Genomic DNA, 25260 nt, shown 5'->3' on the forward strand with positions numbered 1-25260 from the left:
CTCACATCCTGGTATTCTAAATTCATACCAGGATATGCCGCTGTTGTCGAGCCACTTCGAGCGCTGTTACGGGGAGCAGACACATTCACATGGACACCAGAAGCCCAAGAGAGTTTTGAGACTGTAAAAAAGCTCATAGTGAACAGTCCTGCACTTTCTCTGTTTAACCCAGAACTACCTACTTTGGTCACTACAGATGCATCAGATTACGGACTTGGAGCAGTACTCACCCAGATTCATAAAGATGGATCAGAAAAATCAGTTGCTTTTGCATCCCGTACACTCACCCAGGCGGAGAGGAAATACTCTACTGTTGAAAAGGAGGCCCTGGGGTGTGTGTGGGCAACGGAAAGATGGAGAACGTATTTGTGGGGGAGACATTTCACATTACGTACTGATCACAGCCCTCTCACCACACTTCTCGCATCAAAAGGACAAGGACGAGCAGGTATGCGGATAGCCAGATGGTCCTCTAGACTGTTATCATTCAACTATGATATTCAGTATAAACCGGGACGAGAAAACGTGACTGCAGACTGTTTGTCTCGACTCCCACTGCCAAGCTCAGAACCAACTTCAGAGGAGGACACAGAGGTTGCACTTACCTCTACATTGACGGCCATTTCTGACTCTGCTTTTAAAGCTGCTTGTATTGCATGTCCTGTACAGACAAAACTGCGTGAACTGCTTACTTCCAAATGGCCAAAGTCAGGAAAAAACTTAACGCCTGATATCCAACCATTTCACAAGTTGCGACATGAACTTTCCCTACAAAATGACTTAATCGTGCGTGGCACGCACAGACTAGTGGTACCTGACAGTCTTCAACCAAAAATGATTTCACTGGCACATGACACTCATCAGGGTATTGTGAGAACTAAGCAGAGACTCAGAGAAGCATATTGGTGGCCAAAAATGGATGTACAAGTCGAAGCAGCCATCAAAGCATGTATTACATGCCAGTCACACGACAAGTCCGCAGTCACACACAATACTCCTCTACAACCTGTGCCATATCCAGATGGAGCTTGGGAAAAGGTAGCCATTGATGTGGTGGGGCCTTTTGATAGAGCACCTATAGACTGTCGTTTTGCAATAACACTTATTGACTACTACAGTAAGTGGCCAGAACTAACCTTTGTCCCACAGGTTACCTCAAGAACTGTTATCCAGTTTTTATCTGCAGTCTTCAGCAGGGAAGGTGACCCCAAGGAGCTAGTCTCGGACAATGGTTCCCAGTTCGTGTCCCAAGAGTTTGAATCATTTCTCTGTGACAGAGGCATCATACACAGGAAATCTTCAGTTTATTATCCGAGAGCTAATGGTGAGATTGAGCGCTTCAATCGCAGCCTTAAAGACACTCTGCAGACAGCCGTGCTCGAAGGAAGACCCTGGAAGGAGTTTATGAGGGAATTTCTACATGTCTATCGTGCAACTCCTCACTCTACAACCCAATGTTCGCCTGCTGAACTGTTACATGGTCGACCCATGCGCACAAAACTGAACGTGGCTGGACGTCCACTGACCACCAATAAAACACAGTCATCAGAACAGGTGGCTCGCAGAGTGAGTGAAATGCAAAAGAAGAGCAAAGAGTACACGGATAGAAAGCGAGGAGCAACAGCAGTGTCTTTCAAATGTGGATCATATGTCCGGGTCAGAAAACCTGGCATTATTCCTAAAACCCAGAGCAAGTTTTCCAAACCACTCAGAGTAATGGAGCAAAAAGGACAGTATACTTACCTGCTGTCAGACGGAAGATCCTGGAACGCATCTTACCTTGCGCCTGCTTCATGTCCGGAGAAGGGTAGTAATGGTCAACTACCGCCACTGGACTTTGTGAACACACCACCAACACCACCAGTGACACCTACACCCTCGACCAGACCAGTCAGGCTCAGACGATTGCCTGAGTGGACTAAAGACTTTGTGCGTTGAACAAAACGAATAGTTAACTGCTCAGGATAATGTTAGAAACTTATAGACTGCAAAGTTACTGTTACTTTATTCATGTTCTTTATGCAGACTTTAAGAAGGGTTCACTGATTTTATGAACATTAGAGCATGAGTTAAGTTCATTTCTAAATACTAATGCCAGTTACGAATAACATTTGTAATTCATTCACCTTCACAGCTAAAATGTTCATATAGATATAATGGTGGCTTAATTAAGGGGGATATGTGGTGTCTCGCCTAACCACCTGAGGGCGCTCGAGGACAGAGTGAGCAGGAAGGAGAGCAGGGTAAGAGCGCTGCTGGAATGAGGACCCTGCTAGCAGGTTTGTTCCATGCTATTCGTTGGCTTGAAATAAAGTAAAGAAATCAAGTAAGGACTGCTTGTGTTACATACCCAACAGTGGCATAAGTTAAAATAAGTTGTAGTCAAAGTTAAAAGGCCAGCAACAACAAAGATTAACCCTCAGTACTCACAGTATTATGCAAATAACCTCAGCCCTTTTAGGAGACTTGTAGCAAATCTGCTGATAGCAAAAAGCTCCAGTAATCAGTGGGATGTTGCAGCATTCAGGGGATTTAAAAGGCGTTACTGAATCAGATAAATTTACTCAAGCAGGTTGGACTTTAGCAGGAGAAAATCTTTGGATGTGCACTTTTTGACATCGTTTACACAATCCTGCAAGGCGAGTCTGGAACAGTGGATTGAACTGAGTGTGATCAGAAATACAATAAAATGCATCTCTTGAGCTGGTCCCAGACATGACCTCACCTGCATGATAGATTATAAAGATCTTCACATAGATATCTGCACTGAGGAACTTGCTCCCATGTGCAGAGATGTAAAAAAAAGTGCCATTCATGACTTTTCAAACCACAGGCTGCTTTTCTTAACCGCTAAAGGCTGTTACATTTGATTAAAGTTTTTAAATTTGTTTGTTAAGCACTCAAATCTTAATGCTCCGACACCAGAACATTACAGTTCTATAGGGTTATTGCTACTCTTCGTGTTGGAAATGTCGGCACCTTCAAAGAAAAGACAAATGCTTGCAGTGCTATGTTTTAATGTCAAATTGCCACTATTCACAAGCATAATGAGGGTCAGTTAAGGCATATTTTCAGTAGTAATGATTCAGGGATAAAACAACCCATTTTACCCATTTATTTAACTATTTACATCAGCATTATTTTAATATGAATGCTTTGTTTCTTGTACTTGTATGTAAGCAACACCACCGACAGACACATGTCAGTTTTTGGTATCAAATACCCTGATTCATATGTTCATAAGTGTGTGTGCCACATAAACATTTTGAGGGCATAAACAAAAGCACACACACATCATGCACAGTTCATTCAAAGACAAACATACAGTGATATACTCAAATAACTAAATATTGCACATGCTCACCTGGTTAAAGTGAGTCTTTTGATACATTTTAGATTGAAAGAATTTTGTAGCTTTTGTCACCATGAATCAAAATGTCTCATTTTGCAATAAAAAACATCTCCAATAACTGATATATTTAGGAACACCCACACCCTCATCAGTATCTCCATAAAACGACAGCTGTTACAGTTCAATTACTGGAGTCTGAGCTCACCGAGAGCTGCATCATTCCTCATAAAGATGTGTTCCTGTTATTTAAACTTAAAATAATAAGTGGATTTGCACTTGAATAGACTCAGGATTAGCGCCACAAGCTGTATTAACCGTCTCCTATGCAACATATGGAGCAAAATGCAGCGAGCCATATGTAGCTGGTACAAGCTGACTGAGAAATAATGTTTTACGTCTGAAATCATCCACTTGAACATGTGATACAATCTGCAGAGACCTGTCATCACATGGTGTGCCGATACAATCAAAGATGTTTAAACATTAGACTTAACATTTCATTTCTCTTTCTATCATTTTTCAGAAGTTTTGAATACATGATTTGGATATTTATGCATGACCAACACCAGTATTCAAAATCTGTCTTGCAGCCGTCGCTGCACATCTCAAGTACAGGATGTTCAGAAACACAAATCCTGTTTATTCTGTTGCATTCTAGCACACTTTATCTGAGATGTCATTATAAGATATGCCTTAATATTGTGTTATATATGCCCTTAGCATTCTATGAGACAATCACTCTCTCGTTTATAAGAACCTGCTTAAAAGGTTTCCAAAATATGTCAAGTTTCTACTTTGTGCACACACATAAACAGCCAGAGACTGAAGTCAGTGACGGCGTGTTTTTGGTCGATCAAGGAATTACAGAATGAATCTGATACTTGATGGTAGAAACAATCAAATTTAAAAAAAAAAAAAAAAACACAACTGAACTTCAACCTCATTCTGAGAGTTCAGGCTTGTTATTAGCACCAATAGCAAAATGAGGAGCTGGTGCAGATGTCCAGATGGTTTTAATAAGACTTTAAACACATTTTCAGGTAGTTTTCCACCAGTGAGTTTGGGAGCTCTCATATACAGTGCATGGTCATTCCTTTTGTTGCATAAAACTACAAAAATAATAATAAAAATATGTTGCTCTGACTTGAAAAATGCCAAGAGGATCCATTTTTCATTTGATTCCTTTTGTCCACCAAGTAAGGAAGAAATTGAGGAAAATTCCTAACAGAAATGGTTCCTTGAAATTCATAAAATAAATAATTATGAGCAACCACCAGTTTGGCATCAATCATATGGTGAAGAAAACAGCGAAAATTACACAGATGACTGAGCACAAAAATTAATGTTTAAATGTTTAGTGTACAAACCACTTTTCAAGTAAATGTAGGAGGAACTGCATCCCCTTCCACCTTTGATGAGCAACGTTCTTGTACCCTGTTTGCAGTTAATTTTGAACCATTATGTTATAAAATTGCACCATTGTGCACAAGCACAGTCTTTTTTTACAGACTGATAATGAGAAAATGAGTCATAAATACATTAAAAGTTTTTGCAAATGTTGCTTTATATACCTAAATGAATGATCCACTGAAGTTAATACACTAAATTGTTCCATTTTAAATATTCTCATGATATGTTATTGAGTGCATAAAACAAAATTTCAAAAAAAAAGAAAAGAAAAGAAAGGAATGACACTGGCTGCATGTATTTGGTACGAGAGCTCAACCAATCCTGGGAATAAAATAACGGTCCATCACATAAAATCCCCCATCATCCTCTGCTGTCCAGCTGCAGCTGTGTTTCAGCAGCGCAGGGTGTGATGCAACCTCGTCATTATCAGTAAATTGACTATATTGTAAACCTCAGACTGGATTCAGACTGAAGCCTCAAATCTGCAGCGGTGAGAAGGCATAAAACGGAAACTGGGCCTCGTCTTCGTCCACAAAGAAACACTGGAAGTAGGGCAGCTCGTCTGCGGAGAGACAGTAGAGAATGATGTGTTCCTGACCTTTCTCTGACTCCACAAAGAATGCTTGCCATCTGTACGCTTGTGCCATATTTCTGTTAGGAAAAGGGCAGTTTGTACTCACCCTCCATGAGAAGGCTGTCTGATACAGAAGGCTCTGCTGTTAGAATGGAAACATGATGTCAGCCATCAAACTATAAAGTATTTTATTCACTTATATTATGACAACACTACCTTTAACTTTCTCCTCCTTGGCAGCTTTCTTCGTCGCAGCTTTTTCTACAACAACAATAGATAAAGTGAATAAAAACTACACTAATATATTTCGAGCAGTACAAATTTAAATGATTCCCAAAAACAATTACCTTTCTTTGCAGACTCCTGTATCTCTTTAAGAACTCGATCCTCTGGAAATGACAACAAAACATTTAATTTAACACTGTTAATAATATATGTTTTCCTATTTCAACATTTTGCTGATTTAAATGATTAAAATTCAAAGCTGATTGCATACAATACCTTTAGCTTTCTCCTCCTTTTCTGCCTTCTTCTCAACTGTTTTTGTAACAACAAAAAGCAAAATTTGTTTTTGTACATGGATAATTCAGGTCTAAATTACAATAGGATGTACTGTGAACTGCTTGTTCGATTAGGGAGGCAAATAATGAATATTTTCCTACTAATTATTTTCTCAATTTTTCCTTGAGTCCTTTTTATAAGGTGCAAGTTCAGTTTATAATAAAACAAAACATACAAAAATATATTTGATAGGCTAAAAAATAGCTATTGTTGGAATTTTTGCCTAAGAATTATTGATTTCTTAACAAAATATAATGTTTTTTATCAATTAATTGACAATTTGTTGCAGCTCTAGTTTGATTACAAAGAACTCTTATTTTTCTTCTAAAAATTTTGCACATTTTATGATAATAATTACTCAGGGCTGATTGCATACCTTTCTTTTTTGCAGTGGGTTTGATCTTTTCTTTTAAAACATGAGGCTCTGTTTTCACAAATATGAAACAAACACAAGTAGGCAAGAAATCTGCAACATACTCTATAAACAATCATGTTTCACTGCCAGCCAAGACAGAGGTAATGATGCAGAATTTCAAAAAACACATTTTTACCCTTCAGTAAAAAGAAAAAGGTTTTCATTTTTGTGAATGCGATCCGGGGTAATTTGTTTGCGTATATTCTTTAGTTTTGGGGTGTATAATATAAGCTAATGTAAACTGAGTTTTACAGAACTATACCTCAGCATTGAAAGACATGCTAAAGTATAGCAAAGGGAAATGAAGCATCACAATCAAGAAACTTCTTTCTACCACTTCCTAATTGGGTTTCATTTTAAAGTGTTTGTAAGTCAGAGCAAAATTTCCATGGTCCATGTTTGCAGTTGTTTTATATAATCATATCAATCCATCGATAGTTAAAACATTTTGGTTGTTAACTTTCAGAAACCCACATTGGCTATTAATTTATAGGAAAGATCTGCCTATCATTTCTACAAAAATCAGTTTATAAACAGCTTAACTTCAGATAATGGCCTATCAGAAAGCAAGGAACCCATGAACAGTTATGCACTGTAAAACAAAATGAAAACAAAACATAAAATGGTGATATTCCAGCAGCGTAGACACCCACCTTTCTGCAGTTCTACAAGATATCTTTCATTTCAAAATCCATCTAATTATTTATTTTATTTTTTTAATGAAAAAATACAGAGCCAATATGTAATTTGCTGCTAATTGTCACTAATTGTATCTACGTTTTAGAAATATTTTTACAGTAGTAGACCTGAATTTCACAATTTAATCTATTAAATAAAAAAGAACTATTTGTAAAATTACACTAAATTATAAAATGTATTCAAACTTTTTGTGTTTTTTTGTTGTAAAAGTAGGATTATTCACAGTTAAATATTTTTTAACATTAGATGTTATTTTACATAAGACACGAGCATTTAGAGTTTATAATTCTATTTATATTTTCAAAAATAATCAAAAATACAAAAAATATGAAGGAAAAATTCTGTGAAAGTACAAATATTTTTATATTTTATTTCTTTACTATGATGTTTTGTCAACTGAATTGGCATTTAATTATTACTAAGCACAAGGGATAAACAATAGTCAGTGGGTTTCTCACAACACGTTACTCTCAGTTTGTTGTTGTACGTTATCTCATAACTTAGCCATAAAAGCACTGATAAATTATTTATTAATAACTAATTAAGTTATCCAAGTACTAAAACAAAGGCATGTCACCTCTGAAGAAACCTTGAAAACAGTGAAACATCTTCAATAAACTCACACATGTGCAGTTGCCTTCGTCTTAGCATTAATTAATTACCTAGTTGTGTCTTATAAACCCTTTATGAATGGGACTCTCTTAGAAAGTGGTAACAATACTTCAGGGTTGATTTAATCATTAGCATGCATGTTCTGTAAGACCATGGAACTTACTGTAAATCAATATATCTGTTATCCATTAACTTATTAAAAGATTCACAGAAAATAGATCAATAAACTTGCATTGACTTCATGAGACCATTTGCTTGCTGACTGTTAAGCTGTCTATATTTGTAGGTGATAGGTGAAGATTTATGACTCTTAACTTTCCATAATTGGTGAACTAATTGACATTCAGCAGGAAAATGTTCTCAGCCTTCAGCAAGAGCAGGTTTAATAGTTAATCTTTTATTTTTCAAAGCAAAATAGCCATTTTCCCTCTGAGTAACCCACTAACTACAGTTTGCAGTGGCCTTCATGTTGCAACCAGATTACATGATGTAATCAGATTACCACTGCTGGTTACATGAAGTACAGCCTTACACATGTACCTCTCCTCACAGGGACTGCTTTGGTCTTTTTCCTCAACATGGCTGCGCCATCAGGGACAAAATACAACTGATAAAACACACAGTTCTACTATTTGTGCAAATATTACTAATGATAACATATTTAACAGATTATAAGTCTCTAAGTCTCCAAACAGCTTAAAAAACTTTATATATCGATACATATAGAAGTAAAACATGTACTAGTATATTCTTTTGCTTCATGAAATGATCAAAACAATAATGGTGTAAAAATTAACAGTTGTCATTGCACTGTACCTTTCTTTACTGCTGCAGGTTTGTCCTTTTCTTTAGGAGCCTCCACTTCTGCAAAAAGACAACTAAGGTCAGATATGAGCAATCGGCACACTTGACTCTCCAAAAGAAGCCACACTTTGCCTATTTTCTAACAAAGCAGCTTAAACTACAGCAGTGCTACTCCACAAAGCATGATGCACTATAGCTAGACATTTGTAATCAGTTTTACAAAGTTATTTACGCCATTCTGCAAACAGCCAGAAGACATTTTCGATGTATTTTTATTGTCTTCTCAATATAAAATGGACTTATGACACTATTTTGTCTATGCACATGGATAACTATCGAAGTCTACTGGGGAAAGCCATTTAACTATTGTTGGTTTGACCACTTTTGACTCTTCACCCACTCACATCTTTTTATTTGATGTGGAATCTGTCACACTAGAGCAAAGGGCTTAAAGCTGCCATATTTACGCCACACATCCCAACATTTACAGCACATTGTTAATGTTTGGTGGATCAAATTGCTTTATCATGGAACTCCGCACTTAATTATGGTTGATCTCAGAGGCTCAAGGTTATCAGTCCAATCAGATGGTTTGTCACGTGACCTGACCTACATTCTGTGACCAGATCACTGCAGTCACAGTTCCACACCGGATTACGGCTTTTATAGAAACACCATTAATGTACCTTTCTTCACGTGGACAGGTTTGATCTTTTTCCTCAAAATGTCTGGGCCATCAGGGAGAGAGTACAGTTCATAATGTCATATAATTACACCAAAATACTGATGCAAATAGCTGTTTTTTTATAATCAGTCACAAACCATAACAATGTGAGACATAAATGTTGTTTTTGTACCTTTTTTAACAGCTGGTTTGACTTTTTCTTTTGTTACTTTGGGCTCTGAGTAAATCAGAATGCAGGATATGTAAGATAATGAGACTTGCTGTGTAGTTTGGTTGCTTTAGTACTATCACAATACAATAATACACTGGATGAAACCAGCGATTTTTGCAAGCTAAAAAAATAAAAAATAATAATCTACAAGCAGAAGGCAGTGGCAGGCTACCTTTCTTTAGGAGGGATTTGAGCTTTTCCTTCTTTATTTCAGCTTCTTTTTTAGAAGGAGCTAAATCAAATGACAAATAGCATTTTGAACTTTTTCAAACGATATACTTTCAGAATTAACATGAACAGCATATACCGTGTGTATGCATGTCAGGAAATCTGTGATCAATTTGAAAATGGAAATGAAATATAGAATAAAAGGTCTACACATGCTGTGCATCTATACATATATGTATATATTGTTTGTGACCTATTTTTAGTGTTTTAATGAAATATCTACCTTTCTTTTCTTGAGCTGGTTTAGGTTTCTCCTTTGCAACCTCTACTTATTTGAAAAAAGAAAATGATTTCAGTTGTTGTGTTAATGATATCTAACCTTAATAAATAATGATAATTTATATCTGTTACCTTTTTTGGCCAGGGCTGGCTTGGCCTCTAACAAGACAGAAGAAAAAACCGTGATGTGACAACCAACATGATTGGTAGATGATCTCATTTCTTTTTACAGGGGATTAAGTGACTGTATATGTAGTTTTTAAATCTGTAAAATGCATCTGTATTATATCTAATATTAGAAACTGAAACTACAGCGGCTGTGCACCTTGTTGTCAGACTTTAACCTTTTCTTTCACTGCATTAAAGGAACAAAAACATGAGAAAAAGTCACTGTGGCTCTTCTTAAAAAGCTTAGAAAACAAAGTGACTCAGCTTTTACAATTAACACATCAATAAAGCCTACAATAAGAGAAATTTGAACACCAACTTCAAAATGACAAAACTTTTGCTAAAACGACACCATTATAAGAACATTATGTGCAGTGTACTGAATACTCCACCTTTCTTTACTGCAGCAGGTTTGGCCTTTTCTTTAGGAGCCTCCACTTCTGCAAAGGAAGACTAAGGTCAGATGTGAGCAATCAACATATAGGACTGTCCAACAGAAGCCATTGTTAGCTCTTTTTTCAGCTATGCTCATTTAAACTACAGCATTGTTACTCCAAAATAAACTTCTCACAGCTTAAAGGAGAGCATTAGGCAACCAGAAAGCTGTAATGAATCATTTTTAAAGCGGCTGTATGTGAGCAGGAGTTTTGGATGGAAAATCAGCGATGACTGGATTAATTTCCCAACAGTACTGCAAATACTGTTTCTACAGCAGATTTATCAGTAGAACTATGTTACAACTAAACACTACAACCACACAGTTCTGCTTTATACCTTTCTTCTTTTTAGCAGGTGCTGGTTTTGCCTTAGCAACAGGTGCTAGAATAATAAACGGTGTGATTACTTCTAATGTAAGTATATGGAGCGATATAAGAACTATGAAAGACTAGCAAGATACAAACCTTTCTTGGGAGTCACTGGCTCAGCCTTCTTCTCCTTGAGAACTTCAGCTTCTAGAACAAATAATAGCAACAAAAATCAGTGCAGATTTATGTGGGGGCTTGGATATGACAACAGTATGATTACAGTTACAATGAATGCAGTTCATTCCCACATTATGATGCTGTACAAATCTGCAAACAGACCACTGTAACTACCTTTTGTTGTTGGTGCTGGTTTCACTTTTTCTTTTGGAGTTACAGGCACTAAGACAGAAAAAGAGTCACACAAGTCATAATTTGAGTTTGCAAAAATATTCAGAACACATGACTGTATGCTGAGGAGTTGGCACTTTGAATAATAAAGTGTACTGTAGTGATGGACATATACAAAATATTAAAGTTAATTGTGTAAACAACAACACGTACCTTTCTTCAGTGGCACCACTTTGGCCTTCTCCTTTGTTAGAGAGATATTTTTCTGTGGTACTTCTGCCTCTGTGAGAAAAATGAATGAGTATGAAAATTAGCTTGGCTATAACTGTATATATTCAAACGTATGCACATGTTTGAACGGCTTACAGCAACTTCAACATGAACATAAAATGTTACTCTCTTCACACCTTTAAGCACTGGTGCTGGTTTTGTCTTGATTTTTGCAGGTTCTGAGTAAAGACATTTTCGCTTCAGCATTACAGACAATAAGACACACTGATACTGAAAAGCTAAATACAGTTATGACTGCTGTTCAAACTTTCTGTCTTTAAACCTGAGTAGCTAAACATAATGTGTAACATAACATTCAGTTTGATGTAATCAACACTCTGAGGGTTTAAAACTTATGTCATATATGTGACGTACTTATCTTAGCAGAGACTTTGACTTTCTCTTTTGGTGCTTTGACCACTGTAAAAAGAAACAAACAAAAGAAAAACATGACACAGCAAATTATGAAGTGTTACGATTAGGACAACTCAGCACTAAGATATGGTAGAATCTGAAAGCAATGAAACATGAAATGAAAGACAATGACCTTTCTTCATAGGCACTATTTTGACCCTTTCTTTGGCCAGAGTGGCATTTTTGGGAGCACCTTCTTGTTCTGTTAACAAGAATTTGGTAGTGAAATATACAGTATTTTATTTAGTTTGGTATTTTTATGCACATTAGAACTGAACCACTCTTACCTTTGGTCAAGATGACTGGTTTGGCCTTTTCTTTTGGAGTCTCCACTTCTGCAAAAACAAAACTACAGTCAGGCTCGAGCTATTAACACACAGAACTTTGCAGCAGACGCCACTATTATCGTAGGTTCAACTACTCTGAAAGAAACTTCTCACACCTTGATGCAGAAACTAGAAAGCTGTAATCAGTTTTTTAAAGCAGCTACATGTCAGTGGGATGTTTTGATGAAAGCTCCCTAAATAGTGTTTCTACAGCAGATGTAATTAATCAGAACTACGTTACTAAAAGCACTATGAACACACAGTTCTGCTGTATACCTTTTTTCTTTTTAGCAGGTTTTGCCTTTGTAACAGGTGCTAGAATAATAAATAGTTTTGTTAACTTTAATGTACGTATGTTAAAAAAAAGTAAAAAACCACAAATAAACATGAAATGGGTGAAAATACAAGAGAAACAAACCTTTCTTGGGAGTCACTGGCTCAGCCTTCTTTTCCTTGACAATTTCAGCTTCTAAAACAAATAGTAACAATAAAAATCAGTACAATTTTCTGCAGAGGTTTGCATACAGCAACAATGTGATTGTTATTTTCACAATTACAACTGATGCAGTTTATTCCCACACTATGCTGCTGTACAAATCTGCAAACAGACCTGTTGTAAAGAGGGGAAAACAGAAAAAATGTACATGGAAGCTCATAAAAAATACAGACACGTGCAAAAAAAAAAAAAAATCATAGGTAGTACTGAGTATTGGTTCCTCTAGTATACTTGACCAGTAAAAGGTTCAGTTACTGCATTTACCTTTTTTAGTTGGTGCTGGTTTCACTTTTTCTTTCGGAGTTACAGGCACTAAGATAGAAAAAAGTGTTACACAGTTATAGTTTGAGTTTGCAAAACCATGGTGGGGGTTGTGTCTTAGTTACAGCTGCTAGAATAATAAATAATTACATAAAAGTAATGATAATTTAATAAATTGGGTACTTCCAATGAATAGTATGTAGAAAAAACAACAACTGTTCTATATATAATACGGGTAAAAATAAAGATAAACAAGAACTGTGAAAGATTAAAAAGAACCAAATACAAACCTTTCTTGGGAGTCACTGGCTCAGCCTTCTTCTCCTTGAGAACTTCAGCTTCTAGAACAAATAATAGCAACAAACATCAGCGCAATTATCTGTGTAGGTTTACTGCAACAGTGTGATTATTATTATTACAGTTACAATGAATGCAGTTCATTCCCACATTATGATGCTGTCCAAATCTGCAAACAGACCACTGTAACTACCTTTTTTCACTGGTGCTGGTTTGACTTTTTCTTTCAGAGTTACAGGCACTAAGACAGAAAAAAGTGTTACACAGTCATGGTTCGAGTTTGAATTAAAAAAACTGACAGTATTCAAAACTAATGAATGGATGTTGATCAGTTTTGAATAATAAAAGTGAACAGTAGTGAGGAACATACATAAAATATTATGGTTAGATGTGTACACAACAAGATGTACCTTTCTTCAGTGGCACCACCTTCACCTTCTCCTTGGTTAGAGAGATATTTTTGTGTGGTGCTTCTGCCTCTGTATAAAATAAAAAAGTACTGAAATTAGCTTGACGATATATGTACATATTTAATTTAAAAAGCTTATAGCTTCTTAACCGTGAACATAAAAGTCTAGTGTCATCTTACCTTTTACTACTGGTGTTGGTTTTGTCTTGATTTTTGCAGGTTCTAAATAAAGACATTTTAGATTCAGTTTTACATTAAACTGAATGAGTTAAACTTTAAACATATAACATAATGTTCAGTTTGATAATATTCTGATTGCTTAAAATATACACTACTGTTCAAAAGTTTGAGGTCACCCAGGCAATTTCATGTTTTCCATGAAAATTCACACTTTTATTCAAGTGTTAACATAACTGCACAAAGGTTTTCTAATCATCAGTTAGTCTTTCAACATCATTAACTAACACAATGTAGCATTAGAACACAGGAGTGATGGTTGCTGGAAATGTTCCTCTAGATATTCTTAGATATTCCATTAAAAACCAGCCGTTTCCAGCTAGAATAGTCATTTACCACATTAACAATGTCTACACTGTATTTATGATTAATTTGATGTTATCTTCATTGAAAAAAAATTGCTTTTCTTTCAAAAATAAGGACCCCAAACTTTTGAATGGTAGTGTATATAAAATATGTGATGTACTTGTCTTTGCAGAGACTTTGACCTTCTCTTTTGGCACCTTGACCTCTGTAAAAAAAAAACAAAAAAACACCACAAACACATTATAAAGCATTAAAATTAGGAAAAGTCAGCTCTGGGGTATATATGATTCTGTATCTAATGAAACATATGAAATGAAAGACAATGACCTTTCTTCATAGGCACTATTTTGACCCTCTCTTTGGCCAGAGTGGCATTTTTGGGAGCACCTTCTTGTTCTGTCAGCAGAAATTTGGTTGTAAAATACACAGTATTTTAATTTGTTTGGTATTCTTTTGTGTATTAGGACATGTACCACTCTTACCTTTGGTCAAGATGACTGGTTTGACCTTTTCCTTAGGAGCCTCCACTTCTGTAAAAAGAAGACGAAGGTCAGACACGAGCTCTCAGAACTTTACAGCAGAAGCCACATTTGGTTATTGCTGCTTGAACTACTGTTGCTACTCCAAAACAAACTTCTCACAGAGCCTGATGCATCTACAGCTAGAAAGCTCTAATGTTTAGTCAGAAAAGCTGTATAAATATTGTCTCTACAGCAGATGCACTATATTACAAAAAAAAAAAACACTACAGACACACAGTTCTGCTGTATACCTTTCTTCTTTTTAGCAGGTGCTGGTTTTGCCTTAGAAACAGGTGCTAGAATAATAAATGGTCTGATTAACTCCAACGTACATCATATAAAAATGCGAGAAACCAATAGGAACTAACTGCACTATACATATAATGTGGATAAAACTTAAGAGAAATAAGTGTGAAAGATTAAAAAGATACAAACCTTTCTTGGGAATCACTGGCTCAGCCTTCTTCTCCTTGAGAACTTCAGCATCTAAAAAGAAATAACAGCAACAACAATCACTGCCATTTTCTGCAGAAGTTTGAATATGGTGACTGTGTGATTATGTGATTATGGCTGCAAATGATGCAGTTAATTCCCACAACATGATGTTGAGGAAACCTGACAGCAGACCTGTTGTGAAGAGGTGATACCAGACAAAAGATATGCATAGAAAATGGAAACATTTATACATAAAATCAAAATACATGCAGTAAAGTTACTAATTAATATTGACCACATTAGGTCATCTAATGTATTTGTGAAATAAATCACTCTAACTACCTTTTTTTGTTGGTGCTGGTTCAACTTTTTCTTTTGGAGTCACAGGCACTAAGACAGAAAAAAAGTTTGTTAAAGGCTTCAGAATTCTTGCATTCTTACTCCAAAATAAACAGAGCAGAGCATGCATCTATAACTAGAAAGCTATAATCAATCATTGTTTTTACAGCAGTTACATGTCAGTGGAATGTTTAGATGGAAAATCAGTAATGACAGCATTTCCCGGCAGTCCTGCAAATAATGTCTCTACAGCAGATGGAATTTATCAGAAGAACTAAGATGCAGCTAAAGACTATAAACACACAGTTCTGCTGTATACCTTTCTTCTTTTTAGCAGGTGCTGGTTTTGCCTTAGAAACAGGTGCTAAAATAATAAATGGTTCAATTAACTTTAATGTACCTTTAAAAAAAGTGAGAAAACTGTACAGTAAATTCAATGGGTAAAAATGAGAGAAATAAGAGAAAATAAGAGAAAGCGAAAGGTTAAAAAGATACAAACCTTTCTTTGGAGTCACTGGCTCAGCCTTCTTCTCCTTGAGAACTTCAGCTTCTAAAGCAAATAACAGCAACAAAAATCAGTGAAGTTATCTGGAAGAAGTGTGATTACATTTACAGCTGATGCAGTTTTCTTCCTTTATACTGATGCTGTACAAATCTGCAAACAGACCTGTTTTAAAGAGGTGAAAGCAGGAAAAACACACATAGAAAGTTGCATAAAAAGTACAGACACATGCAGAAAAAATATTAATACTATTAAGAAGTGGTCCAATATATTTATTAAATAATATAAGTGTTCAATCGCTGTATGTACCTTTCTTTGTTGGTGCTGGTTTGACTTTTTCTTTCGGAGTTACAGGCACTGAAACAGAAAAAAGTGTTACAGCGTCAAAGTTTAAGTTTGTGAAAATACTATAAATAACCAAAAGCCATGAATGGGTGTTCAACTGTTAGTATTTTAAATAATAAAAGTGCACTGAAGTAGTTAGGATGTATCAAATATCAAAATTATCTGTGTAAACAACAAGATGCACCTTTCTTCAGTGGCACCACCTTCACCCTTTCCTTGCTTAGAGACACATTTTTGTGTGGTGCTTCTGCCTCTGTAAAAATAAATAAGTATCAAGATTAGCTTTATTATATATAGATATATACACATTTAAATGGACACATATGTTTAAAAAGCTTACAGCTACTTAAACATGAGCATAAAGGTTTAGTGTGTTATTACCTTTAACAACTGGTGCTGGTTTTGTCTTAGCAACAGATGCTGGAATTATAAATGCTCTGATTAACTCTAATGTACATGCAGAATTAGAAGAGTAACCACTGAGAAGCAACTGTTTCATATATGAAAAATAAAGGGGAAACAAACCTTTCTTGGGAGTCACTGGCTCAGGCTTCTTCTCCTTAAGAACTTTGGCTTCTAAACCAAACAAAAATAAAAGATCAGTATAGATTTCCACAGAGATTTTCATACAGCAACAGTGTGACTGTTGTTATTACAGTTACAATTGATGCAGTTTATTGCAACACTATGATGCTGTACAAAATCTACAAGCAGAGTTGCAGATTGTAGTCAGTTGGATGTTTAGATAGAAAATGATTTGCACTACGTGTATTCAGAAAAATTCATTTCCCAATTGTAGTGCAAATACTGTTTCTACAGCAAAGGTAGTTTATTAGTAGAACTATGTTCCACAAAACACTACAAACACACAGTTCTGCTGTATACCTTTCTTCTTTTTAGCAGGTGCTGGTTTTGCCTTAGAAACAGGCGCTACAATAATAAACAGTCTAATTAACTATAGTGTACATATATAGAAATGGGAGAAACCACTAAGAAACAACTATAAACTATATAATAATGGTTCAAATAAAAGAGAAACAAACCTTTCTTGGGAGTCACTGGCTCAGCCTTCTTCTCCTTGAGAACTTCAGCTTCTAAAGCAAATAATATCAAAAATCAGTGCAGTTTTCTGCAGAGGTTTACATACAGCAACAGTGTGATTGTTATTATTATTACATTAAAGAATGATGCAGTTTATTGCCACGCTAGGATGCTGTGAAAGTCTGCAGACAGGCCTGCTGTAAAGAGATGATGTCTCCTCCCACTCAGAATCAAGCACCAAACCTGGGGCAACAGCCTCCTCCACATCTGCCCCACACTCTGGAACTCCCTACCCCAACACATCCATGACTGCACTGACCTGACCACTTTCAAATCACTCATCAAGACCCACCTGTTCAGAACTGCTTTTAATATATAATACTAATTTATTTTATGATGTGCTTTATGACTTGATGTCCCTCTGTTTTAATGTTTGCTGATTTTATAATGTAACTATGTATAGTGTCTGAGTACTTTGAACAGCGCTATCCAAATAAAAGTAATTTTTATCATCATTTAAAAAATGGAAACATTTAGATTTAAAATCTAAATGAATGCAATAACGTTATGAATTAACATTGACCACATTAAGTCACCTAATATATTGGACCAATAAAATGTTCAATCACTGTAACTACTTTTTTTTGTTGTTGGTGGTTTAACTTTTTCATTCAGGCAGACAGAAAAAGTGTTACACAGTTATAAATATAACTCTTGCATTTCTACTCCAAAATAAACTTCTCACAGCTTGAAGCAGAGCATGATGCATCTACATCTGTAGTACAAATAGTGTTTCTACAGCAGATGTAATTTAGTAAAACTATGATACAACTAAACACTACAGACACACAGTTCTGCTGTATATTTCTTCTTTTTAGCAGGTGGTGGTTTTGCCTTAGTAACAGTTGCTAGAATAATAAATGGTCTGATTAACTCTAATGCATGGTATCTAGAAAAGTGAGAAAACTGTGCTATACATAATATGCATAAAAAGAACAATAACTGTGAACATTTGAAAGAATACAAACCTTTCTTGGGAGTCACTGGCTCAGCCTTCCTCTCCTTGAGAACTTCAGCTTCTAAAACAAATAGTAGCAACAAAAATCAGTGCAGTTTTCTGCAGAAGTTTGCATATGGTAACAGTGTGGTCACAGTTAAAAATTATGCAGTTTATTCCCACATGATGATGCTGTCCAAATCTGCAAACACACCACTGTATCTACCTTTTTTCGTTGGTGGTGGTTTGACTTTTTCTTTTGGAGTTACAGGCACTGAGACAGAACAAAGTGTTTCAGAGTCATGGTTTAAGTTTATGAAAATATTAAGTAAATATTAGCCATGAATGGGTGTTTAGCTAATAGGTGTGTACCTTTCTTTAGTGGCACCACCTTCACCTTCTCCTTGGTTAGAGACACATTTTTGTGTGGTGCTTCTGCCTCTGTAAGAAATTTTAAAAAGTAATAAAATAAATGTAACTACATATTTAAATGTATACACAAATTTTAAAAGCTTATAGCGACTTAAATGTGGGCATGAAAGGTTTCGTGTTGTTTTACCTTTAACAACTGGTGCTGGTTTTGTCTTGATTTTTGCAGGTTCTAAGCAAAGACATTTTAGGTTCAGCATTACAGACAATAAGACACTTTGAAAATAAATCTGTAGTCATTGTTGTTAGGACTGGTTTGAGCTCCTGTTCTGAAGACTCAGGCCAGATATGAGCGACCACCACAAAGAGCGTCATAGCGGAAGCTGAAATTAGTTTATGTTGCATAAAAGCTTATTGCACAGCTTGAAGCAGAGCATGAGGAATCTACAACTAGACAGCTGCAATCAAGCATTTTTTAAAGCAGCTACATGTCAGTTACAGCTGATGCAGTTTATTGTCAGTAGGAAGTTTAGATGGAAAATAAATGATGACTGGATTCATTTCCCATCAGTATTGCAAATCGTGTTTCTACAGCAGAAATAGTTTGTTAGAAAAACAGTGACAAAACACTACAAACACAGTTCTGCTGTATACCTTTCTTCTTTTTAGCAGGTGTTGGTTTTGCCTTGGAAACAGGTGCTAGAATAATAAATGGTCTGATTAACTCTAATGTATAGAACATAAAAAAGTGAAAATCCACAAAAAAACAACCGGATTATTGTCAAAAATTTGGACACACCTTCTCATTCAATGCTTTTTATTTATTTGTGTTATTTTCTACATTGTCAATTAATACTGAAGATTAACACTTTTTTGTTTACAACATAATTCCATATGTGTTCTTTTATACTTTTGATGTCTCCAGTATTAATTCACAATGTACAAAATAATTAAATATGAACCATTGAATGAGAAGGGGGCTGCACAGTGGTGTAGTGGTTAGCACTTTCGCCTTGCAGCAAGAAGGTCCCTGGTTCGCGTCCCGGCTTTCCCGGGATCTTTCTGCATGGAGTTTGCATGTTCTCCCTGTGCATGTGTGGGTTTTCTCCTGGTACTCCGGCTTCCTCCCACAGTCCAAAAATATGCTGAGGTTAATTGATCATTCTAAATTGCCCGTAGGTGTGAATGTGAGAGTGATTGTTTGTCTCTGTATGTAGCCCTGCGACAGACTGGCGACCTGTCTAGGGTGTCCCCTGCCTTCACCTGAGTCAGCTGGGATAGGCTCCAGCCCCCCCCCCGCGACCCTAATGAGGATTAAGCGGTGTATAGATAATGGATGGATGGATGGATGAATGAGAAGGTGTGTCCAAACTTTTGACTTGTACTGTATAACATAGATTAGAATAGAAGAGAAACAAACCTTTCTTGGGAGTCACTGGCTCAGCCACCTTCTCCTTGAGAACTTCAGCTTCTAAAACAAATAATATCAAAAATCAGTGCATTTTCCTGCGGAGGTTTTCATACAGCAACAGTGTGATTGTTACTACAGCTACAACTGATGCAGTTTATTGCCACACTATAATGCTCTGAAAAATATGCAAACAGACTTGCAGATTGTAGTCAGTAGGATGTTTAGATGGGAAATTATTTGAACTACATATATTTTGAAAAATTAATTTCCCAACAGTAGTGCAAATAATGTTTTGGTAGTTTATTAGTAGAACTATGTTCCACAAAACACTACAAACAGTTCTACTGTATACCTTTCTTCTGTTTAGCAGGTGTTGGTTTTGCATTAGAAACAAGTGCTAAAATAATGAATGATCTGATTAACTCTAGTGTACAGTATATATTTAGGAGAGAAACCACAAAGAAATAACTGTTTTATATAAAATATGGGTAATAATCAAAGAGAAACAAGAAATGTGAAAGACTAAAAAGATGCAAACCTTTCTTGGGAGTCACTGGCTCAGCCTTCTTCTCCTTGAGAACTTCAGCTTCTAAAGCAAATAGTAGCAAAAAAAATCAGTGACGCTTTCTGCAGAGGTTTGAATACTGTCATTACAACAGTTACAACTTATACAGTTTATTACCACACTATGATGCTCTACAAAATCTGCAAACAGAGTTGCAGATGCAGTAGGATGTTTTGATGGGAAATTATTTAAACTACATATATTTTGAAAAATTAATTTCCCAACAGTAGTGCAAATAGTGTTTCTACAGCAGATGTAATCTAATGGAAAAACAATATTACTAAAAGCACGACAGACACACAGTTCTGCTGTATAGCTTTCGTCTTTTCAGCAGGTTTTGGTTTTGCCTTGGTAACATGTGCTAGAGTAATAAATTGTTTGATTAACTTTAATGTACAGTTTCTAGATGGGTAAGAAACCACTGCATTATATATAATACGAATAAAAATTAAAGGATACAGACCTTTCTTGGGAGTCACTGGCTCAGGCTTCTTCTCCTTGAGAAGTTCAGCTTCTAAAACAAATAGTAGCAACAAAACTCAGTACAGTTTTCTGCAGAGGTTTTCATACAGCAACAGTGTGATTGTTGTTTTCACAGTTACAACTGATGCAGTTTATTCCCACACTATGATATTCTGCAAATCAGCAAGAAGTCCTGTTGTAAAGAGGTGAAAACAGAACAATATGCATAGAAAATGGAAACATTTAGAGAAAAAATCTAATCTGCAGTAAAGCTATTAACTAATATTTACCACATAAGGTAATTTAATATATTTGACCAATAAAATGTTCTATCACTGTAACTACAGTACCTTTTTTTGTTAATGCTGGTTTGACTTTTTCTTTTGGAGTTTCAGGCACTACGATAGAAAAAGTATTAGACATGCATGATGCAGAGCATGATGCATCTACAGCTAGAAAGCTTTAATCAATCCTTTTAAAAGCAGCTACAGGTCAGTAGGATGTTCCAATGGAAAATCTGAAAGGTCTGGATTCATTTTGCAATAGTACTGTAAATACTGTTTCTATGAAAGATGTAATCTATTAGAACTATGTTAGAACTAAATAATACAAACACAGTTCTGCTGTATACCTTTCTTCTTTTTAGCAGGTGTTGGTTTTGCCGCTAGAATAACAAATGGTCTGATTAACTGTAATGCACAGTTTATAGATAGAAACAACTTTTCTATATATAACATGAACAAAATAAAAGAGGAACAAGGACTGTGAACAACTAATAAGATCCAAACCTTTCTTTGGAGTCACTGGCTCAGCCTTCTTCTCCTTGAGAACTTCAGCTTCTAAAACAAATAGTAAGAAGAAGAAAAGAAATCATAGCAACAAAAATCTGTGCATTTTTATCGGGATGTTTGCGTTCAGCCACAGTGTGATCACAGCACAACTGGTGCTATTTATTCCCACATTATGATGCTGTACACATCTGCAAACACACCACTGTAACTACCTTTTTTTGTTGGTGCTGCTTTGACTTTTTCTTTCGGAGTTACAGGCACTGAGACAGAAAAGGTTTTACAGTCAGAGTTTGCGAAATGCTTCCAAACTCAGAGATGAATGTTGAAAATAAAAATGTTAAACAACAAGATGTACCTTTCTTCAGTGGCACCACCTTCACCTTCTCCTTTGTTAGAGACACATTTTTGTGTGGTGCTTCTGCCTCTGTAAGAAAAAAAATTAACATCAGTAACTCTCAAGTTTAAATGTATATTTACTTCAACATGAACATAAAACGTTACTCTCTTCTTACCTTTAACTACCGGTGTTGGTTTTGTCTTGATTTTTGCAGATTCTAAAAAAAAAAAAAACAAAAAAAAACCATTTTAGATTATTTTTTTCAGACAATAAAACAGGTTGAAGCTCTAAAGCCAAATACAGTCATAATTCATATATGTGACGTACTTGTCTTTGCAGAGACAGCTTTGACTTCTTTTTTTGGTGCCTTGACCACTGTGAAAAACACCACAACGAGATTATGAAGCACTAGAATCACAGATGTCCAGCCCTAATGTATATAAGAATCTAAATGCAATGAAACATGTGATATGAAAGAAAATGACCTTTCTTCATAGGCACTATTTTGACCCTCTCTTTGGCCAGAGTGGCATTTTTGGGAGCACCTTCTTGTTCTGTAAACAGAAACGACAGAGTGAAATCTACAGTATTTTATTTAATTTGGTAGCTCTTTGTGTATTAGGACATGCCTGACTCTTACCTTTGGTCAAGATGACTGGTTTGACCTTTTCTTTAGGAGCAGCAGCCTCTGTTTGTCAAAAAGGACATCATTTCTTATAGGAGGGTTGTTCAATTCCCACAATGGTAATTATTTATTTTGCTCTTTGCCAAAAAGAACATTATCTAAAGACGACTGTAACTTATGATAAAATATAATGTGACTTTACCTTTCTTTGCTGGAGCTGCTTTGGCCTTTTTCTTTGGAACTTCTGTGTCACACATAAGGCATAAAATTAGCATAGTTCTACAGTTTTGATTAGTTGTTTTTAGATTTTACATTGAAAAAAATTCATTTCGTACTAATTGTGAGGTTACATTGTTGATTTAAGTTAATAGCCTGAGCACAAGAGCACAACAAAATTAGAAACACCCTTGAATATATGTAGTCCAATTTAAGACAGAAAACCAACAAAAGCTGACAATTAAAAGGTCTAATTTTCTGTGGAAAAGTTCTATTAATAGTATAAATAGTAAATGTACCCTTCTTTGGTGGAGCTCGCTTGGCTTTTTCTTTAGTAACTGCAGCATCTAAAAACAGAAAACAACATAGAATATGGAACTCGCTCATAATATAGTATGTTCTTGATACATAGCTTAAAGATCAGACAATATTGGATTAAATACTGCAGTGAATCTCTTTTACCTTTCTGACCAGGTTTGGGCTTTAGTTCAGAAACTTCAGCTTCTACAAAAAGAAAATGGGATTTTTTTTTTATTATATGATCATTAACTTTCACATGCATCATTTAAAGAAAAAAACTAAACAAAACCCTGAGATCAAGCCTACCTTTCTTTTTAGGGGCTGCTTTTTCCTTTTCCTTCACTGCATCGATATCTGCAGGATTAACACAAAGCCAGCATACACCCTGCACTAATCACTGCTGGTCAAACTACTGTACAATAAATTAGCAGCTGTAGACGTTAAATCTGTGAATTATTGTTCGTTACTTTATACCTTAATGTAGGAATCATTTTATATTTTGTTGTCAATATCGAGCCACTGTCCAACTATATTTTTTCAATATTCTAACTGAGGCAGTCACTAAAGTTTTTTTTTTCATTACCTGGTTTTACAGGTTTACGTTTGATTTTTTGCTTTGGTTCCTTCTTGGCCTCCTTGGGAGCTGCCACTGGTGGGAAATTATGACATCAAAAAGCCTTTAAGTTTTAAGTTTCTACTAATATATATATATATAACGCTTTGTTTGTGTGTTCTACATATAAAAAAGTATGTGTCCTACACAGAAAAAGCCAGTGTCAGCAAACCAAGCATATACAGGATATCTAACTAGAATACAATTAAGTTTAATTCTTTAATAAGTCTGGTGAGATATTAGGTCATGAAACATTTAAATTACCTCCAAAAACAGAATGAGCTTCTACAGATGAATGTGTAATTGACAGAAGAATGTCAGTATGTTCGTACCTTTCTTTGTCACTTCTGGTTTGGCTGTCACCTTTGGGACTTCAGGAACCTCTGCTGTTGGGAAGCGTTCGAACATGTAACTCTTTAGCTCATCTTAATTTCACATCTACTTGCACAAGTGCTCTGTGACACTCACTTACTCGTCTTGATTTGTTATATTCTAGAAATTCTGTTTTTTAAGGTGATTCAACATTGACACACTGTTGCTTTAAAACGATTACAAAGTGAGTTGCCAGTTACTTACCTGCTTTAGTAACATTCTTATGTTCCTTTTTCAGGGCAGGAGCTATTTGCTTTTTAGCAAATTTAAGCACCTTTGCAGACTTCTTGGGTTCTTCAGCTGAAATGGAATTGACAGAAAAATAATTCAAGCTAGGTTAGGGTGTTGTGAATTTGGTTTATTCCCTGATGTTTTATTTGATTTAGAATTATAATGATGACTTATTTATCGAAATTTTGATCTTAACCCCTAGGTTCCATTCATTTGTTACGAAAAAGGTTGTTTGTCGGTGCATTGATTGAACTGACGCCCTGTCAACATGAAGACACAGCAGCAGTAGAAATAAAATTACTTGTTAATATTATGTAGCTTTTGGCATCTGAATCCAACGTTAAATCTAGGAAACAGGTCTTAAATGACATTCATGTGCTGTGTTTAGCCATCAATCAATCCCAGTCTCATCTGTGAAGCTCAATGCACCAGCACAGAAATATTACATGTTTCTAACTTTTAAACTTCTCCTTCATCCTTTCAAGAAGTTTATGTAAGGTTCTTCACAAGACAGCAAAGGGTAATTCATTGATCCCTTAACATTAAACTCAATTACTCATTCTTCTCCATATTGTCTCACCTGCTTTGGTAACATTAAGATGCTCCTTCTTGAGGACAGATGCAACTTCCTTCTTGACTACTTTAATTCTCTTTGCAGACTTTTTGGGTTTAGCTTCTGAAATTAGAAGAAGAGTTGTTTGACCAGTTTCACTGATTATGCAGAGAAAAGATGAACGTTG

The 25260-nt window shown here is 35.7% G+C and overlaps 1 protein-coding gene across 50 annotated transcripts in view; it reads right to left on the reverse strand.

Annotated features, from left to right (window-relative positions):
- Positions 1-3000: 3000 nt before the first annotated feature.
- Positions 3001-25260, reverse strand: part of si:ch211-266g18.10 (titin) — a 36548-nt gene continuing 14288 nt past the window's right edge. For 4 of the 50 annotated variants that reach the window (XM_055005856.1, XM_055005855.1, XM_055005823.1 and 1 more), the window contains 67 exons: positions 25101-25196; positions 24494-24589; positions 24250-24303; positions 23888-23953; positions 23611-23658; positions 23467-23508; positions 23304-23351; positions 22991-23032; positions 22804-22851; positions 22649-22717; positions 22491-22538; positions 22339-22380; positions 22182-22250; positions 22039-22086; positions 21824-21874; positions 21667-21699; positions 21386-21433; positions 21037-21087; positions 20547-20597; positions 20018-20068; positions 19252-19296; positions 18788-18829; positions 18601-18669; positions 18455-18502; positions 18260-18310; positions 17234-17284; positions 17076-17120; positions 16716-16766; positions 16572-16610; positions 16375-16443; positions 16155-16202; positions 15843-15893; positions 15663-15707; positions 15347-15394; positions 15005-15055; positions 14821-14865; positions 14531-14578; positions 14376-14444; positions 14209-14253; positions 13686-13727; positions 13507-13575; positions 13290-13337; positions 13090-13140; positions 12803-12850; positions 12461-12511; positions 12319-12357; positions 12004-12051; positions 11850-11918; positions 11678-11722; positions 11440-11481; positions 11246-11314; positions 11036-11083; positions 10841-10891; positions 10713-10757; positions 10331-10378; positions 9903-9929; positions 9775-9819; positions 9496-9555; positions 9285-9329; positions 9114-9155; positions 8440-8487; positions 8164-8205; positions 5838-5873; positions 5684-5725; positions 5553-5597; positions 5443-5478; positions 3001-5324 (listed from right to left, as the gene is read on the reverse strand). In XM_055005856.1, the coding sequence (XP_054861831.1) occupies positions 5239-5324; positions 5443-5478; positions 5553-5597; positions 5684-5725; positions 5838-5873; positions 8164-8205; positions 8440-8487; positions 9114-9155; positions 9285-9329; positions 9496-9555; positions 9775-9819; positions 9903-9929; positions 10331-10378; positions 10713-10757; positions 10841-10891; positions 11036-11083; positions 11246-11314; positions 11440-11481; positions 11678-11722; positions 11850-11918; positions 12004-12051; positions 12319-12357; positions 12461-12511; positions 12803-12850; positions 13090-13140; positions 13290-13337; positions 13507-13575; positions 13686-13727; positions 14209-14253; positions 14376-14444; positions 14531-14578; positions 14821-14865; positions 15005-15055; positions 15347-15394; positions 15663-15707; positions 15843-15893; positions 16155-16202; positions 16375-16443; positions 16572-16610; positions 16716-16766; positions 17076-17120; positions 17234-17284; positions 18260-18310; positions 18455-18502; positions 18601-18669; positions 18788-18829; positions 19252-19296; positions 20018-20068; positions 20547-20597; positions 21037-21087; positions 21386-21433; positions 21667-21699; positions 21824-21874; positions 22039-22086; positions 22182-22250; positions 22339-22380; positions 22491-22538; positions 22649-22717; positions 22804-22851; positions 22991-23032; positions 23304-23351; positions 23467-23508; positions 23611-23658; positions 23888-23953; positions 24250-24303; positions 24494-24589; positions 25101-25196 (3428 nt within the window). In that variant the 3' untranslated portion in view covers positions 3001-5238. The remainder of the gene's footprint in view (positions 5325-5442; positions 5479-5552; positions 5598-5683; positions 5726-5837; positions 5874-8163; positions 8206-8439; positions 8488-9113; positions 9156-9284; positions 9330-9495; positions 9556-9774; positions 9820-9902; positions 9930-10330; positions 10379-10712; positions 10758-10840; positions 10892-11035; positions 11084-11245; positions 11315-11439; positions 11482-11677; positions 11723-11849; positions 11919-12003; positions 12052-12318; positions 12358-12460; positions 12512-12802; positions 12851-13089; positions 13141-13289; positions 13338-13506; positions 13576-13685; positions 13728-14208; positions 14254-14375; positions 14445-14530; positions 14579-14820; positions 14866-15004; positions 15056-15346; positions 15395-15662; positions 15708-15842; positions 15894-16154; positions 16203-16374; positions 16444-16571; positions 16611-16715; positions 16767-17075; positions 17121-17233; positions 17285-18259; positions 18311-18454; positions 18503-18600; positions 18670-18787; positions 18830-19251; positions 19297-20017; positions 20069-20546; positions 20598-21036; positions 21088-21385; positions 21434-21666; positions 21700-21823; positions 21875-22038; positions 22087-22181; positions 22251-22338; positions 22381-22490; positions 22539-22648; positions 22718-22803; positions 22852-22990; positions 23033-23303; positions 23352-23466; positions 23509-23610; positions 23659-23887; positions 23954-24249; positions 24304-24493; positions 24590-25100; positions 25197-25260) is intronic. The other 46 variants (XM_055005825.1, XM_055005824.1, XM_055005826.1 and 43 more) reach the window with 46 other exon arrangements.

The sequence above is a fragment of the Amphiprion ocellaris genome, chromosome 20 (assembly GCF_022539595.1).
Source record: "Amphiprion ocellaris isolate individual 3 ecotype Okinawa chromosome 20, ASM2253959v1, whole genome shotgun sequence".
Taxonomy (NCBI): domain Eukaryota; kingdom Metazoa; phylum Chordata; class Actinopteri; family Pomacentridae; genus Amphiprion; species Amphiprion ocellaris.